At 38.6% G+C, this 13,103-nt stretch overlaps 1 protein-coding gene across 1 annotated transcript; it reads right to left on the bottom strand.

Moving 5' to 3' along the window:
• Positions 1 to 4,629: 4,629 nt before the first annotated feature.
• LOC109864042 (putative leucine-rich repeat-containing protein DDB_G0290503) lies at positions 4,630 to 12,398 on the bottom strand. The gene is made up of 10 exons (XM_020444848.1): positions 12,296 to 12,398; positions 11,567 to 11,789; positions 11,075 to 11,243; positions 10,652 to 10,966; positions 8,793 to 10,457; positions 7,038 to 8,718; positions 6,187 to 6,273; positions 5,455 to 5,711; positions 5,241 to 5,324; positions 4,630 to 5,057 (listed from the first exon to the last, which is right to left on the bottom strand). Exons 1-10 carry the CDS (start codon positions 12,381 to 12,383, stop codon positions 4,716 to 4,718), a joined length of 4,911 nt encoding a protein of 1,636 aa, XP_020300437.1. The 5' UTR covers positions 12,384 to 12,398; the 3' UTR covers positions 4,630 to 4,715.
• Positions 12,399 to 13,103: the final 705 nt, after the last annotated feature.

Below are 13,103 nucleotides of genomic sequence, written 5' to 3'. Positions count from 1 at the left end.
TGCGTTGCGCCAGGCCTACTGACGGAGCTGTTGGAGGTTTCGGCTCGGCTCGGTGCAACTCGTGCGAGTTCGTCACCCTCCGGCGCGGAGGGTGGCCGCTTAAAGCGCTCGCCGATCACTTTTCATCCCCCGTCGGAGCTTTCGCGCTCGGTCTCGTCCTACTCTCTGCCTTCTCCGACACTTCGCGAATCGGTACAAGACGACGACTGTTTTCGCTGAAAACGCTAATACTGTGAACGATTAACGCGGAAAGGAGAAACGAAGATTTGTCTGTACTTGGATTAGGTTTTTCACGATTTATCTTTTAGTAGACAATATAAAGAGACAAAAAACTATATACATATATATATATATACATATATATATCATCGTATACAAAAAATATATTTCTGCACACGCGACTTTCGCATTGTCACACACAACATGTACACGTTCTATGAGCTGAATTCGAAAATTAGTACATACTCGCTTTTTTGTTTCTCTTCCAATTAATCTTTCATATCCATACATTCCAATACAGTACACGCAGCTCTTTTTTTATATATGCGCTTTGTGTTGCAGTGAAACGTTACAATTCAAGAATAATGACAACTGTCAACGCATAAAAGCGCGCGTGTGCGTGTATTAAAAGCTAAAAATTGAATTACAAAACAAGCCAGATTTAATTCGTGCAACCCGCGGGCAGTGAAAGTGATTTACGTATACGTCGACTGACCAAAAAAAAAAAAAAAAAAATTACACACGCGTGAAACGCACTGTACATTGACACGGACATTTAAAATTTCGAGAGTATAACTGGTGGAAAATGTAACATGTTAACTTTTTGTCAGCACGCGAAAATCCAGTTTTATCTTTAAATTAAAACTTTTATAAACGTTTGTATTAAAAAGAGTTTTAAAACCCTAAACTGTATAAACATTATTTAAAACTTGCTTTGTTAATAAAAGCAAAAATTAGCTTTCTATTTCTTCTGAGAAATTAGAGGAAATCTATTATATTTATATATTTTTTTCACCGATAATTTAGCATTTTTCATTAATAACTTTAGATTTTGAGAGTTTTTACATTTGTTTCGAAATGTGTAAAAAATCTGAAAAAATCTCATCGAATAATCGATATATATAAAAACATTTAAAAAACAGTTTGGAATTGTTTGAGTGAAATCGTTATACACTTGGTTACAGTGATCTCATATAGCACATATCCAAAATATTCGATGAATCATAAAGTACGTATAAGATAATAAGTAACGATCGATTAAATTAAGATTTTACACGCATTTATGTATAACATGTAATGAAAGATGATACGGGGTAATCAAATATCTCACAGGCGGAGATATGCGTGTGTGTTACATACGTTAAGTCTTTGAGATGCTCTCTAATTATGATTTTGAGATTGATGCAAAAGATTATAAGTAATATAATATTACTAATTACCATAATAAGTATCAGTTTTCTGGAAGTCGTTACTTTAGGTGTTTATTCTCCTCGTCCAATGCATTTATTTCGATACCGAAAACGCACGATCCGATCTCATCGACAGTGAATTTACCCGTCAGTTTTCGGCGATCCCGTCTTCTCGGGCACTTTCTCGTTCGAATACCTTTCCAAGTGCTCGACACAGTTCAGCAACAAGTGAAACATGTTTCTCAACTTCCCGGACGTGAAGACGGGCAAGAGCCGCGTTCTTAATGGTCGCCATCTAACAGTATCGATGTTGAAGAGGTGCACGAACAGAGGTTCGGCCTATAAATTATGCATCAGTATATCAGAAAGCGGGAATTACGTTAGAAAGTTTCCCCATGAAGTTTCCGTGTGATCAACGTCTATTTGGGAACTTACACGCGTCAATCCAACTTCATGTTGAGGAATATAACTTCACAACGTAAACTATTCTTATCGAGAAAGAGAAAGAGAAATAGAGAGAGAGAGAGAGAGAGAGAAAAAAAAAGATAAGTTTTTCTTTTTTCTCTCTCTTTCTCATGAATTTCTTATTTATTAATCAAAGCTTTATTGAACAACAAATAAATAATTCTTTTGTACTTATTTTAAATATTCATTACTCAATGTTTTATCGAAATAGGTAATTACTTAGTACTTGTCAAAATATGTATGCAAATATTATTATATCGAAATATATAGGACGTGCAACAATATCACAATGATGTGCGCGTTTATCTTTGTTTACTGTGTATTTAATTAATCATATATTTAAACGTATATAAAGAGTACAACATGGGTGGAAATTTATTATTAATCGATAATCAATAGCATATTTTAATTTAGATGTTATAAAGCAATATTAGTATAGAGATATTTTAAAGAAGTTCTTTGAGAACAGCCGCGCTTTAACGTTGTACAATATACCATACATGTGTATATTATGTACATATATACTATATAGATTTATTTGCGTACATAAACAGCGCTGTTTATATGCAATCAACATATACTTATATATATACTTATCAACGTATTGTTATCTTTATACAAATCGAATGTTAATAAATATCGGCCAGTTATATGACTCGACATATAGTTCACACAGTACTGATTAATTAAATAAGTACCCTGTAAAAAAATGCCAATGTGTTACACATTATAAAACTGGACTGAATAAACTTGTACCATTACCTTTTTTATGCAATTACAATCACTTGATATTTTCAGGTTTCCCGCTTCAAAATATAGTTTTAGAATATCTTTTCCTATCATAACATTATTCAATGTTGTATTTATATCCATTCCTAATGACGTTTTGCACTTATCTAAGATGCACTGGTATACACGTATCGCTGTCTACATAAACAATAATAAACAATGTTATTTAAAAATTTTATGTAATTATACGAGTATCTAATAAATAATTTTTTAAGCGCATATGTAAATGTACAAAATCTAGACTCACACGAGTGTCTCCGTCTATATTTTTTTCTAGTGTCCAATTAGAATTTACGCAACCAACGCCATCGCTGTTGTACTCGTTTTCAATGATCATCTTGTCGCAATCGAAATAAGTACAATCAATATGTTTGATGATTATATCTTCCACAGATACTACTATATCATCATCCTAAAAGTTATGAAATGTAGAAGTAGCAATTACAGTGAAAATATAGAAATAACGTCTTGTGTGTGTGTGTGTGTGTGTGTTCAAAAAAATTATATTTTTTTAAAAAGAAATAAACTTAAAACTACAAGTAAATTATAAATTAAATATAAAACATGCTGTATTCAAAATTCTTGTTAATTTCACTTTCGCATTAATGTGAAAAGTTTTTTCTTTTAAACAACAATTTGATTTTTGGCCAATTTTTTCTTGTTAAGAAAAATCGTGTGCGACACACGATGAAACTTCATGAAAATCTTCTCACTGTGTAACAGAATCCCAGTATATGCGTAACAATTAGCAAGTACCACATCGCTCGGCACCACATTTCTCTCGATGAGTTCGCAGTCATATCTTTGCGTTACTCGTCGTTACTTTTATGTTAACTGTCGAACTTTAGTTTCCCACAGACTTTATATATCTGTACGTGGAAAATCCCGCGCACGATTACAATAGCTCATCTGTGAATGCTCATCGAAATAAAAATATCTCCTAGTAAAATCAAGTGTGTGGTGGTGTACGACACGAAGATCGCGCGCAACAGCATCCTATATGTCGCAGTTAATCTCACGACTGTATCTACCGCTGCTCTGTTTTGTGCTTTACAGAATCATAAAACGTATGTACATGCATTACGATTGCGGAACTGCGAGATCGAGCATTAGCACGATATTGAACGACGCATAAGCTGTAAATTGCACGGAAAGGATTTATCGCTCGTTTCTAAAAAACAAAAAAAAGTAAAATAAAAAAAAAAAAGATAAGTAGACACAACGACATTTTTTTTAACGACGTCGATGCTCGCATTAATACGACCGCTGCAAGGAACTATTGGCGTTTTACGAGTTTATTTCTATTCCGCGCGGTGGACATACGGTTAAATGGATTTCGACAATTCGTTTACCGTTTGATCTACCCGCACATTTCAATTATGTGTTTACTCTTTGTCGACGGCATTCGCCTTTCCATTGAGCTCGCGCGCGAGTGCCCGACGAGCCGAGTAAAGTCGTGGGAACGGATGTGGTACGGTACAATTGAATTACTCTAGATCGAACAACGCGACCTCCGAAATGAAACAGGAAATCACGTTATCGCGCGTGGCACGGCGCGCACAAGCATGCACTGCAAAACAAGCGCTCTCATTAATTGTTATTGTCCGATCATGATTAGCAACAAACAGTTGTTGCTGAATATGGTGTGTTATCGCAATTATACGCCCAGAAGATTATTGCAGTCATTCAACGTTCGTAAAGAAAGCGAAAACGTGAACAAAAGATGGATTCGTTGAAAAAGATCGCAACACTTGAAGAAAGTTTTATTTTTAGAATTTTCTCTTTTTCTTCTTTTCAGTTTAATTATTATTAAAATTAATCATTGCCAGAAAATTTAACAAAAACTTGTGTTTATTCAATTATTTTCAATCTCACACGTATATATAGCATTTTCCTCTTTCCCTTTTGTTGTTTATTACATGTATTGAAAGGAACATGACGAGCAAAAAGATACAAGAATATTTTGCTTCATAATGAGAAACTCCTACTGCGTCCTAGTCAAACGTTTCTTTCTTTACACCACTCGACGGATATAATTGAGCGCGGAAAGCTTCACGCCGAATCGTCCATAGTGAGGTGGAGCACCAAATTGCGTCTTCTTTCGAGACTCATTCGCTCGGAGATTTGAATCAGGTTAGCTTGCTCGTGACGAAGAGCCTGTCTTAATTCCTGCAGCTTCCACCCCGCTTCAATCTGCTTCTCGGCTATTTGCTTCTGCAGAGCGGCGATCCGCCGGTTTAAAGCATCGTAATCCGCCTTCAGTGGATCGCCGCCGTGGTCCCAATTAATCGCTGATCGATCGCAGACCGCAGGACCGCTATCTTGTTGCACCATGTTCGAAGTCAATAGACAGATTTTATCGTGCAGCTCGGCTAGTTGCGTCAGCGTCAGAGACTGCGAGCAACAGACAGCGAAACTTACATTGCGACTGACAAATTATTATGTGTGTGTGTCTCATTTTAAATTAATCCCTTGTATTATAGTACGGGATTGTTGTTTATTTAAGGAAATCGCGAGATTTCGTAGGAACAAGCACAACGTCTGGCGAAATAAACTCTTATCAGTGCACGTACATACCTTTAACCAAGATTCAGGGTCAAAAGCTGCAAGCTCATCGCCATTATCTACACCTGCAACCTTGGTAACTTCTACACCAAGCTCCTAGAAGCGATTCATTTCCGGCGTTAATATGCAAGTGGAAAATTTCGCATTATTCTCTTGATAAGTCATCAAGCATGTATTATTAAACTAACGCGCTATATTTCGTTTTTATTATTATTATTATTCTCACCGACAACTGCTTCATATAAATCTCGTTTTCTCTCTTGTATTTGTTGAGTGATTCCAGTAGTTTGTCGATGCTTTGTATTTCGATTTCGGTCAAGTAAATATTCTCGGACAACTTTTGCGATTCTTTTAATAACTCCACGATGGCCGGCACTGTCCACCGCTCGATTCCGAGATCGCCGTCCAATGTAATTGCCATTGCGGGCTTTGTAGAAGTTTTCCCATCAACGAAGTGTATGTAATCACGCACACGTTGCACGGCTGTTAGCGCGAGAACAAATACGAACCAACTTGCAGAGATTATATAATCGAATTTCGCTTGCGTTGCTTTCTATCTCAAAATTCATGTGCGTATTGTAAATATTACTACTGTGTGCAATTTTATTGATATCATGTATATAAATTATATGAATATCATGTATATTTGATAAAATTCAACAATTTCTAAACTTTATTTAATAATAATATTGTATATAAAAACACACATACACACACACACACATTCTTTTAAATTCCAAATCATTACAATGTGCACGCATTCTTTGCAAGATTTTTTCAATTCTATTACATTTATCATCTGTAAAGAATTTCTAAGATTACTGAAATGTTTGACTTATATTACGAAATTATTCCGACTAATTAAGACCTGAATGAATAAGCAAATTCGCGTTTCTGCGGCACGACAAAAAACTCCCGGAATGGCAAAACAGTCGGAAAGTTTTTATGCAAGTTTTACCGTCATATTGCTTTTCAATCTGTTTCTTTAGTAATTCATTCGCCTTAACGAAGTCGCCGCATTCATCCGGTTTAACCACGCCAGCCTCTGGAATTACAAAGATGCTTTCTCTTTAATGCGGCTGACGAATTCAGCGGCGAGAAAAAGGCTTGCCACAAATGAATAAGGCGCATTGCACGATAAAATTATGTCCATTATAATTTTGAACGGCTATGAAATGGGAATATAATGAATATTTTATTATCTATAGAAATAGATGGGGTTTTTTTTAATATTATTTTAAATGTGCGCTATTTTGTATTGCTATGATAATTGAAAAGAAACACTTAGCGAATACAAACCCGCAGGAAGAAGAGATCTTGGCATTTTGATATCTTTGCCCTGCAAATTGTCAAGCTGCTCGTTCAAGCGCTTGTTTTCTATTTGGCAAATCTGTAATTCGGATTCCAGCTCTGCATTTTTGCTTTTCAATGCGTTAATTTCAACAAGCAGTTCAACGATTGTATCTTCCGCCTCATCTTTTCTGTCATCGTGAACGGTATCACGATATTCTTTTGACTCGTCTTGCTGAATTTTTTTTTGATCTAGTTGTAATTTGAGTGCGTCGTTGATTATTCTTAATTTGTCATTCTCTTCTTTTGCGTGTCTCAACTCTTCTCTCGCTTTGTCCGTCTCGCTCGTCGCTTTCTTCAATTCATTTCTGAGCCTGTCGATATCTTGAAGAAAGTCTGCCTTCGATTTCTCGATGTCGCTCTTTAATTTATTGATCTCATCTCGCGCCTCTCTTAGTTCATCCCGCAACTTTCTATTTTCTGTCGTTAACTCTTCTGAATCTTGCTGCGCTTTATCACGCTCTGTCCTTAATCTTGCCAGATCATCTTCCCGTTTATCCAGCTCGATCTGGCCCAACTCGACACTCGTGTCTCCATTTTTGTCTTTTAATCTGCTGTATTCCTTCCTCAGTTTGTCGTTCTCCGATTTTAGCCGAGCTATTTCCTTTTGCTGGGCATCGTTTTCAATTACTGTCTTTTCCAAATCTGCCTGCAATTTCAACACTCGGTTTTCCGAAGTCGACAACTCGGTCGTTAGTCGTTCGTTGTCCGTTCGACATCTATTCAAATCATCGCGAAACTGGACCAAAACCTCCTTCAAGGCATTTAATTCTTTCAAGACGACATTTTTATCCGTTTTCTCCGCGTTTAGATCTTTGATTAAGTTATCAAGCTGCGCTCGCGCGTCGTCATCACGCGCCTTTGCGATCGCAGCCTCAGTCTTCGCATTCTTCATTTCTCTTTCGATTTTCTCTTTCTCGTTCGACAATTCAGCAAGCTGTCTTTCCAGAAATTTAATCTTTGTTTCCGCATCGCCGTGTCTCTTCTTCAATTCGTCGATCTCCACCTTCAACTTGCTGTTCTGATCCTCGCACTTATTGAGGTCGTTCTTCGCCGTTGTTAGATCGAACTTGAAGGAATCGAGTTTCGCAGCTATTTTAGTATTTTCGGTTTTCAACATGGAGTTTTCATTTTCCAATATGGTGCGGCGCTCATTCATGTCGTTTTGTTCCTTCTTCAGACTCTCGTTTTCCGCGCGCATTTTATCCAATTGAGCCTTCAACACCGTTAATTCGTCGTTTAGAACGATCGCTTTTTTCTCCGCGACTTCTCTCGCATCTTTATCCGATACAACTTCTTTATCTAACCTACTCACTTCCGCTCGTAAACCGTGTAACTCGCTCAAGAGCGCCTCCTTCTCGTCTAACAGCGCGGCCACCTGATCCTGCAACCTATTCACCTTGTTCTGAGCGTCGATCGATGTCTCCTTCAAATCCTTTACCTCGCTGTTTAGCTTGTCATTCGTTTGTATAAACGTATCTTGATCTTTCTGCAGTTTTCTCAACTCTTCTTTTAATCTATCGTTTTCCGATTTGAAAGTGGATAATTCTGATCGAATTTTTTTCAACAATTCTTGTTCAGCTGTCAGATTGGACTTTAGGTTTTCTATCTCAGCTTTCTGACCGTCGCCTTCGCCTTTCAGTTTATCGAATTCTTCAATAAGTTTCTGTTGTTCCTTTCTGAAAGTGGCGTTCTCAAGTTTCAAGCCGTCGATTCGAGACACGAGCTTCTCTGATTCATCTCTCAGTACGTTATTCTCAGTTGTTAATGCGATTGTTTGCGATTTTAATGTGTCATTGTCCGTTTTCAAAACCAATATCTCGTTTTTCTTGTTGCCAATCTCCGTCTGCAAAGTTAACACTCGACGCGACAGACTTTCCTCGTTGCTTCTTATCTTATCGTTTTCCGTTCTTAATTTAGTCAATTCGGTCTTCAATGTGTCGAGTTCTTCTTTCAGCGCAACGATCTCATCGCTAACTTTCGTTGATTCTCTCATAGCTTTTTCTTTAGCAGATTTTTCGGCGATTAAGATTACGTTCAGTTCTTCCAGCTGATTTTTAAGCTCTGCGATTTCTCCCTCGAGCTTAATCCTCTCATTCCTAAGATTGGTTATCTCCTTTTCTAATGCATGTCGCTCGACCTATGAATTTCACAGTGATTATTATCAAAAAAGTCACGTCAGAAACGCATATAACTAATCATTATTATTTCTACCTTACTGCTGTTCAATTCTTCCGTCGTTCTTTTATTCTCAGTGAATAAATTATTTACGTTCGTCTCAAGCTCGTCGTTTTCGATCTTGCAACGTTCGACGTCACTTTTCAATTGAGATATCTGCGACTGCAAATTAGGTATAGTCTGTCTCGAGTCGTTAATCTCGCTCGTCATCTCGGCATTCACATCTTTTAGGCTCGACAGTTCCTCGTCTAGTCGCAATAGTTTTTTCTTCAGGAGATCTCTCTCTTCTTTCAGAGCGTGATTCTGCACTTTCAACTCATCGATCTTTAGGATCAAATTTTTCATCTCGTTCTTCAATGCCGCCAATTCCTCCTGAATGTCTCGTTTAGCAGTAATTTCCGCGCTTAGATCTAGTTTTAGTTTGCTGATGTCATTTTGCAAAGAGTTGATCTCGTTTCGCGCCTTGTCTTTATCAGTCTGTAAACTAGCGATCTCAAAGTCTAGAAACTTAATCTGATTCTCGGCATCGTCTAGCTGTTTTCTTAATTTGTTTACTTCGCTCGTCGATAAGTTTATTGCTTCCTTCAGCTCGCTCATCTCCACCCTTAGCTTGTCATTTTCGTCCCCGTAGTTATTCGCTTCCGTCTTAATGGCTTTGTTCTCTGCTTCCACTCGGTAAATGTCCGCCAGTAGCTGTTCATTTGTAACTTTCGCTTTCTTCAGTTCATTATTTAACCCGGCCATTTCCCTCCGCAAATCTGCAACTTCGTTATTTGCTCTCGTTAATTCGTTACTTGTATTGTCTATCTCTTTCCTCAGAGTTTCTATTTCGTTCAGTGATTTCGTTTGCTCTTTTTTTTTATCATCTGCCTCTTGCGACAATTTTCTGTTCTCCAATTTCAACTTCACCACTTCACCCTGCAAAGCATTCAAGTCCCCGAGTAACTTGTTATTATTTACCTTCTCCAATTTTAGTTCCTCTCGAAGAACTTCGTTCTCGATGTTAAACTCGTCCAATTGTTTCTTTGCGTCATCTAGCGCTGCATTTGTCTTAGACAATTCGTCTTTAAGAAGACTGTTCTCAGACTTCAAGCTTTCTCCCTTGGCTGTCAGAATTTCTCTCTCGTTTCTAACAACAACAATTTCATCCTTCAGTTCACTGTTTTCAACCTTCAGCCTATCTATTTCTTCGAGCAGTTTATCGAGACCGTCCTTCAAAGCTGTTTTTTCTAATTTCAATTGATTCGTTTCGGCCGCTCGCTTCTCTAACTCATCTTCCATTTGTTGTATCTTGCGTATTAATTCGTCATCGTCGGCACGCTCGATCACTTCATCTTTGTGATCTATCTCAACCTCACGAGAAATCTCCAGCTCCTCCACGCGAACTTTTAGTCCTTCGATTTCTCTGTTGAGAATTGTTTCCTGTGCTACAAACATATCGATCGTCTCCTGCGCCGCCGCCAACTTTGCCGCGCAATCATCTTTGATTTTCTTCTTTTGCTCTAATAGCTCGATGATTCGATCATTGAGATCTCTTTCGGACGCTATTCCCTTCACGATCTCTAATTCGTCGAGAAGTTCTTTTCTCTCTGCTTCGAGATTATGCAGTTGGGACCTCATATCTTCGATCTCGCTTTGCAACTTACTCATGCCTAGCACAGTCAGTTCAGAGCGCCGCAGGCTGCCAAGAAGCTTCGTAATCTACAAACAAACGTCCAATTGTCATGCTGGAGTTTGCGAGAGAAAGAGAAAAAGAGAATCAAACAGATATAAACACGTCCTCTCGATTAAACAAAAGTCTTTATGTTGTCATAAAAAAAACATTCATTCACTTATTTTATTAATATAAGTCGCGCAAATAACGCTGCAAACGTCATAATAAAACAACAACATGCCTTATCGTCAAGCTCCTCAGGTTCCTCGAATACTTCCGGTTCTTCCTCCCTTCCTTCTAGTTCTTTTTTCGCTTCGATCATCTCGTTCATAACGATCTCGTAACTAGCAGTCATTTGATCCAAATCTAACGCCAACGCGGCGACAGACGCTTTTTGTACTTCGAGTTCACTTAATAGAGTTTCCGCGTACGCCGTTTTCTCGTCCAGTTGCATTCTACATACAGCGAGAAGTGTTTCGCAGTTCCGCAGTTGAGTCAATAGTGCCGACGTGTCTATCGATTCCTCGTCTGCGGACGGAAGAACGACAGTGCCTTCCTGAAACGACGCAGCAACTTCCTCCATCGAACGGCGAATTTGCGTGAGCTCGGTCTGCAGACGCTCGTTCTCTATTCGCAGATCCTCGTAGCTCTTTGAGAGATCCGCTAATGTCTGCATTGATCTCTCGACAACCATGGGCACCTGTTGATCAGCCTTCTGACCATCTTTCATTAACTCGCGAAGCTTTGCCCTCAAACGGTTTACTGCCGCGCAGGAACTATCCTCCTCGGCTTTCGCCAGTTTCAGCTTCAGCTGCGATATCGTATCTCGCATTCTACCGCGATATCAACAGTTTGCAACGTAATTATATTGACGTTCCGCGTTTAATGAAGATAGATGATTCGCTACTATTATGCGCGAGCAAATGAACCGTGATTGATCTCTCTTTTAAAATTTAGGCGCGCAAGCTTAAAGATACAAAACGTAAAATGGAATTAATATGCTAATTATCTCGCGGTTCCGATTATTGATCTTTGCGAAAAGAGTTTTATTTGTTTTTTGCATCTCCTTTCCCGCTCTTAAAACGCTCTACCGTTTAACAAAGTAACGAGAAATACGCTGCAAGCGACATTTTATAGTCAATTGGCAATTGTGTACTGTTTTTTCTCGTCGGCGAAACGTTCTCTCAGCGCTGCTATTTTCTCTCTCACGTATTTAACTTTCTCACACGGATCGTCGCAGCAATCTCGTTCGGCGAGACTCTCCTCGAGGTTGCGAACTTTTTCCGTCAGTCCCTCATTTGCATTCTGCAGTCTTTCGTTTTCCTCGCGGTAATGCACGAGCAGGGGATCAGGGCCCAATACCTCGTCAAGCTTCGCACCTGTATGGAAATCATTTGACCGTCGGAAATATATTCGTAATCCTACTCTCTTTTATACGACGACCGAGAAAAAACATTCTGGAAGAATTATGCAGAATTAAAAACCAAAAACGAAATTCTTAAAAATGATAATTCATTCATCAAATCATTTAATATCCTGCACTCGACATTTTTCGATCAAAATAGCGACGCGACTGACTTATGTAAAATAAATTCTACCGTGGAACCTTCTATGCAAAACATTCCGTAAGTGGAACATGGCGCGCCAAAAAAAGCACTGACCTAAAATTATTCTCTTCGCGTGGCTCGAACACACACAGAGACTGCGTTCCGATATTCACTGGCGGTACTACAAATCTATACTTCACGTCACACGTGCTATAGATTTCCAGTACGTTGGCAGCCAACACATATGCGCACATACATACACACAAAAAAAAAGTAGCGTGTATGTACTAAGAGCAAAGAAGAGAGAAAAATTCGCTTATGAAGTGGAACATCGATACCGAATGATCGTAGGGCTTGTTTCAGAGACCTATTTTCGCTCTCGAGTTGCAGCCTTTCTATGCGCCACTTTTTCATCTGGCACTTCATTATCGTGAGTTTTCGCAAGGCGAATGACAGATCATAGATCTCCAACTCTCTCGCATTGTCGCTGAAAGGATTATATTCGCAGCAACAGTACGGCGGCGATTCAATCGATGTTTGCGGCCGTGCTGCATGGCATTCACATGAACAAAACGGCGGTGCGTATTGATCGTTCATGACCTGGTCAACTTTTCAGATCCTAATGCAATTTTCAGGGCCACGCTTAACCTGTTTTTCGCATGGCTCGTTCGACTATCTTTCACACGTTCATCTAATTTTACAATTGTCACCAATCTCGAAGCGCTCGATATGTATAATATGAGCTAAGTTTACATCTAATAGTTTGACGCAAAACTATTTCGAACATTATCGTGTGAAGGTATTAATAACTAAGGTCGTGAGAGTTGTGAATAATCCGCGGTGTGGCGACATAGATACAATCATTATTATTAATTGCAAAGAACGCTTGACGTGAACGTAAAATCTTATATGTGTGAAAATTGCACGTGCCTCGCACAGGAAGTTCGTATTTAAGAACAACGTCGGTCATACATTTTTAGAATTAGGACGGCGACTTTAACAGAATATCGCATGACCAATACAACTTGAATTAATAATGCGAGGAAGTGTCGAATAATTTAAGTTTCTCAAGATAATAAATGAGAAGAAATGAAAACGTGTCTTTTCGATATATGAATAATGAAGATAAGATTCTACACGTGCTGA

Source organism: Pseudomyrmex gracilis, unplaced genomic scaffold (assembly GCF_002006095.1).
Source record: "Pseudomyrmex gracilis isolate BER0280 unplaced genomic scaffold, ASM200609v1 scaffold_16, whole genome shotgun sequence".
Taxonomy (NCBI): Eukaryota; Metazoa; Arthropoda; class Insecta; order Hymenoptera; family Formicidae; genus Pseudomyrmex; species Pseudomyrmex gracilis.
The sequence above is the reverse complement of the archived record's forward strand: the minus strand, read 5'-3'. Positions and strand labels throughout refer to the sequence as shown.

Excerpts from the sequence above, each read along its gene's own strand:
- LOC109864042 (XM_020444848.1), bottom strand. The coding sequence starts at position 12,383 with ATGAAGTGCCAGATGAAAAAGTGGCGCATAGAAAGGCTGCAACTCGAG. Across the intron at positions 11,244-11,566 it reads TTCGCCGACGAGAAAAAACA|AATGCGAGATACGATATCGC; the intron begins GTACACAATTGC and ends ATATCGCGGTAG. Across the intron at positions 5,058-5,240 it reads ACCCTGAATCTTGGTTAAAG|TCTCTGACGCTGACGCAACT; the intron begins GTATGTACGTGC and ends TGTTGCTCGCAG.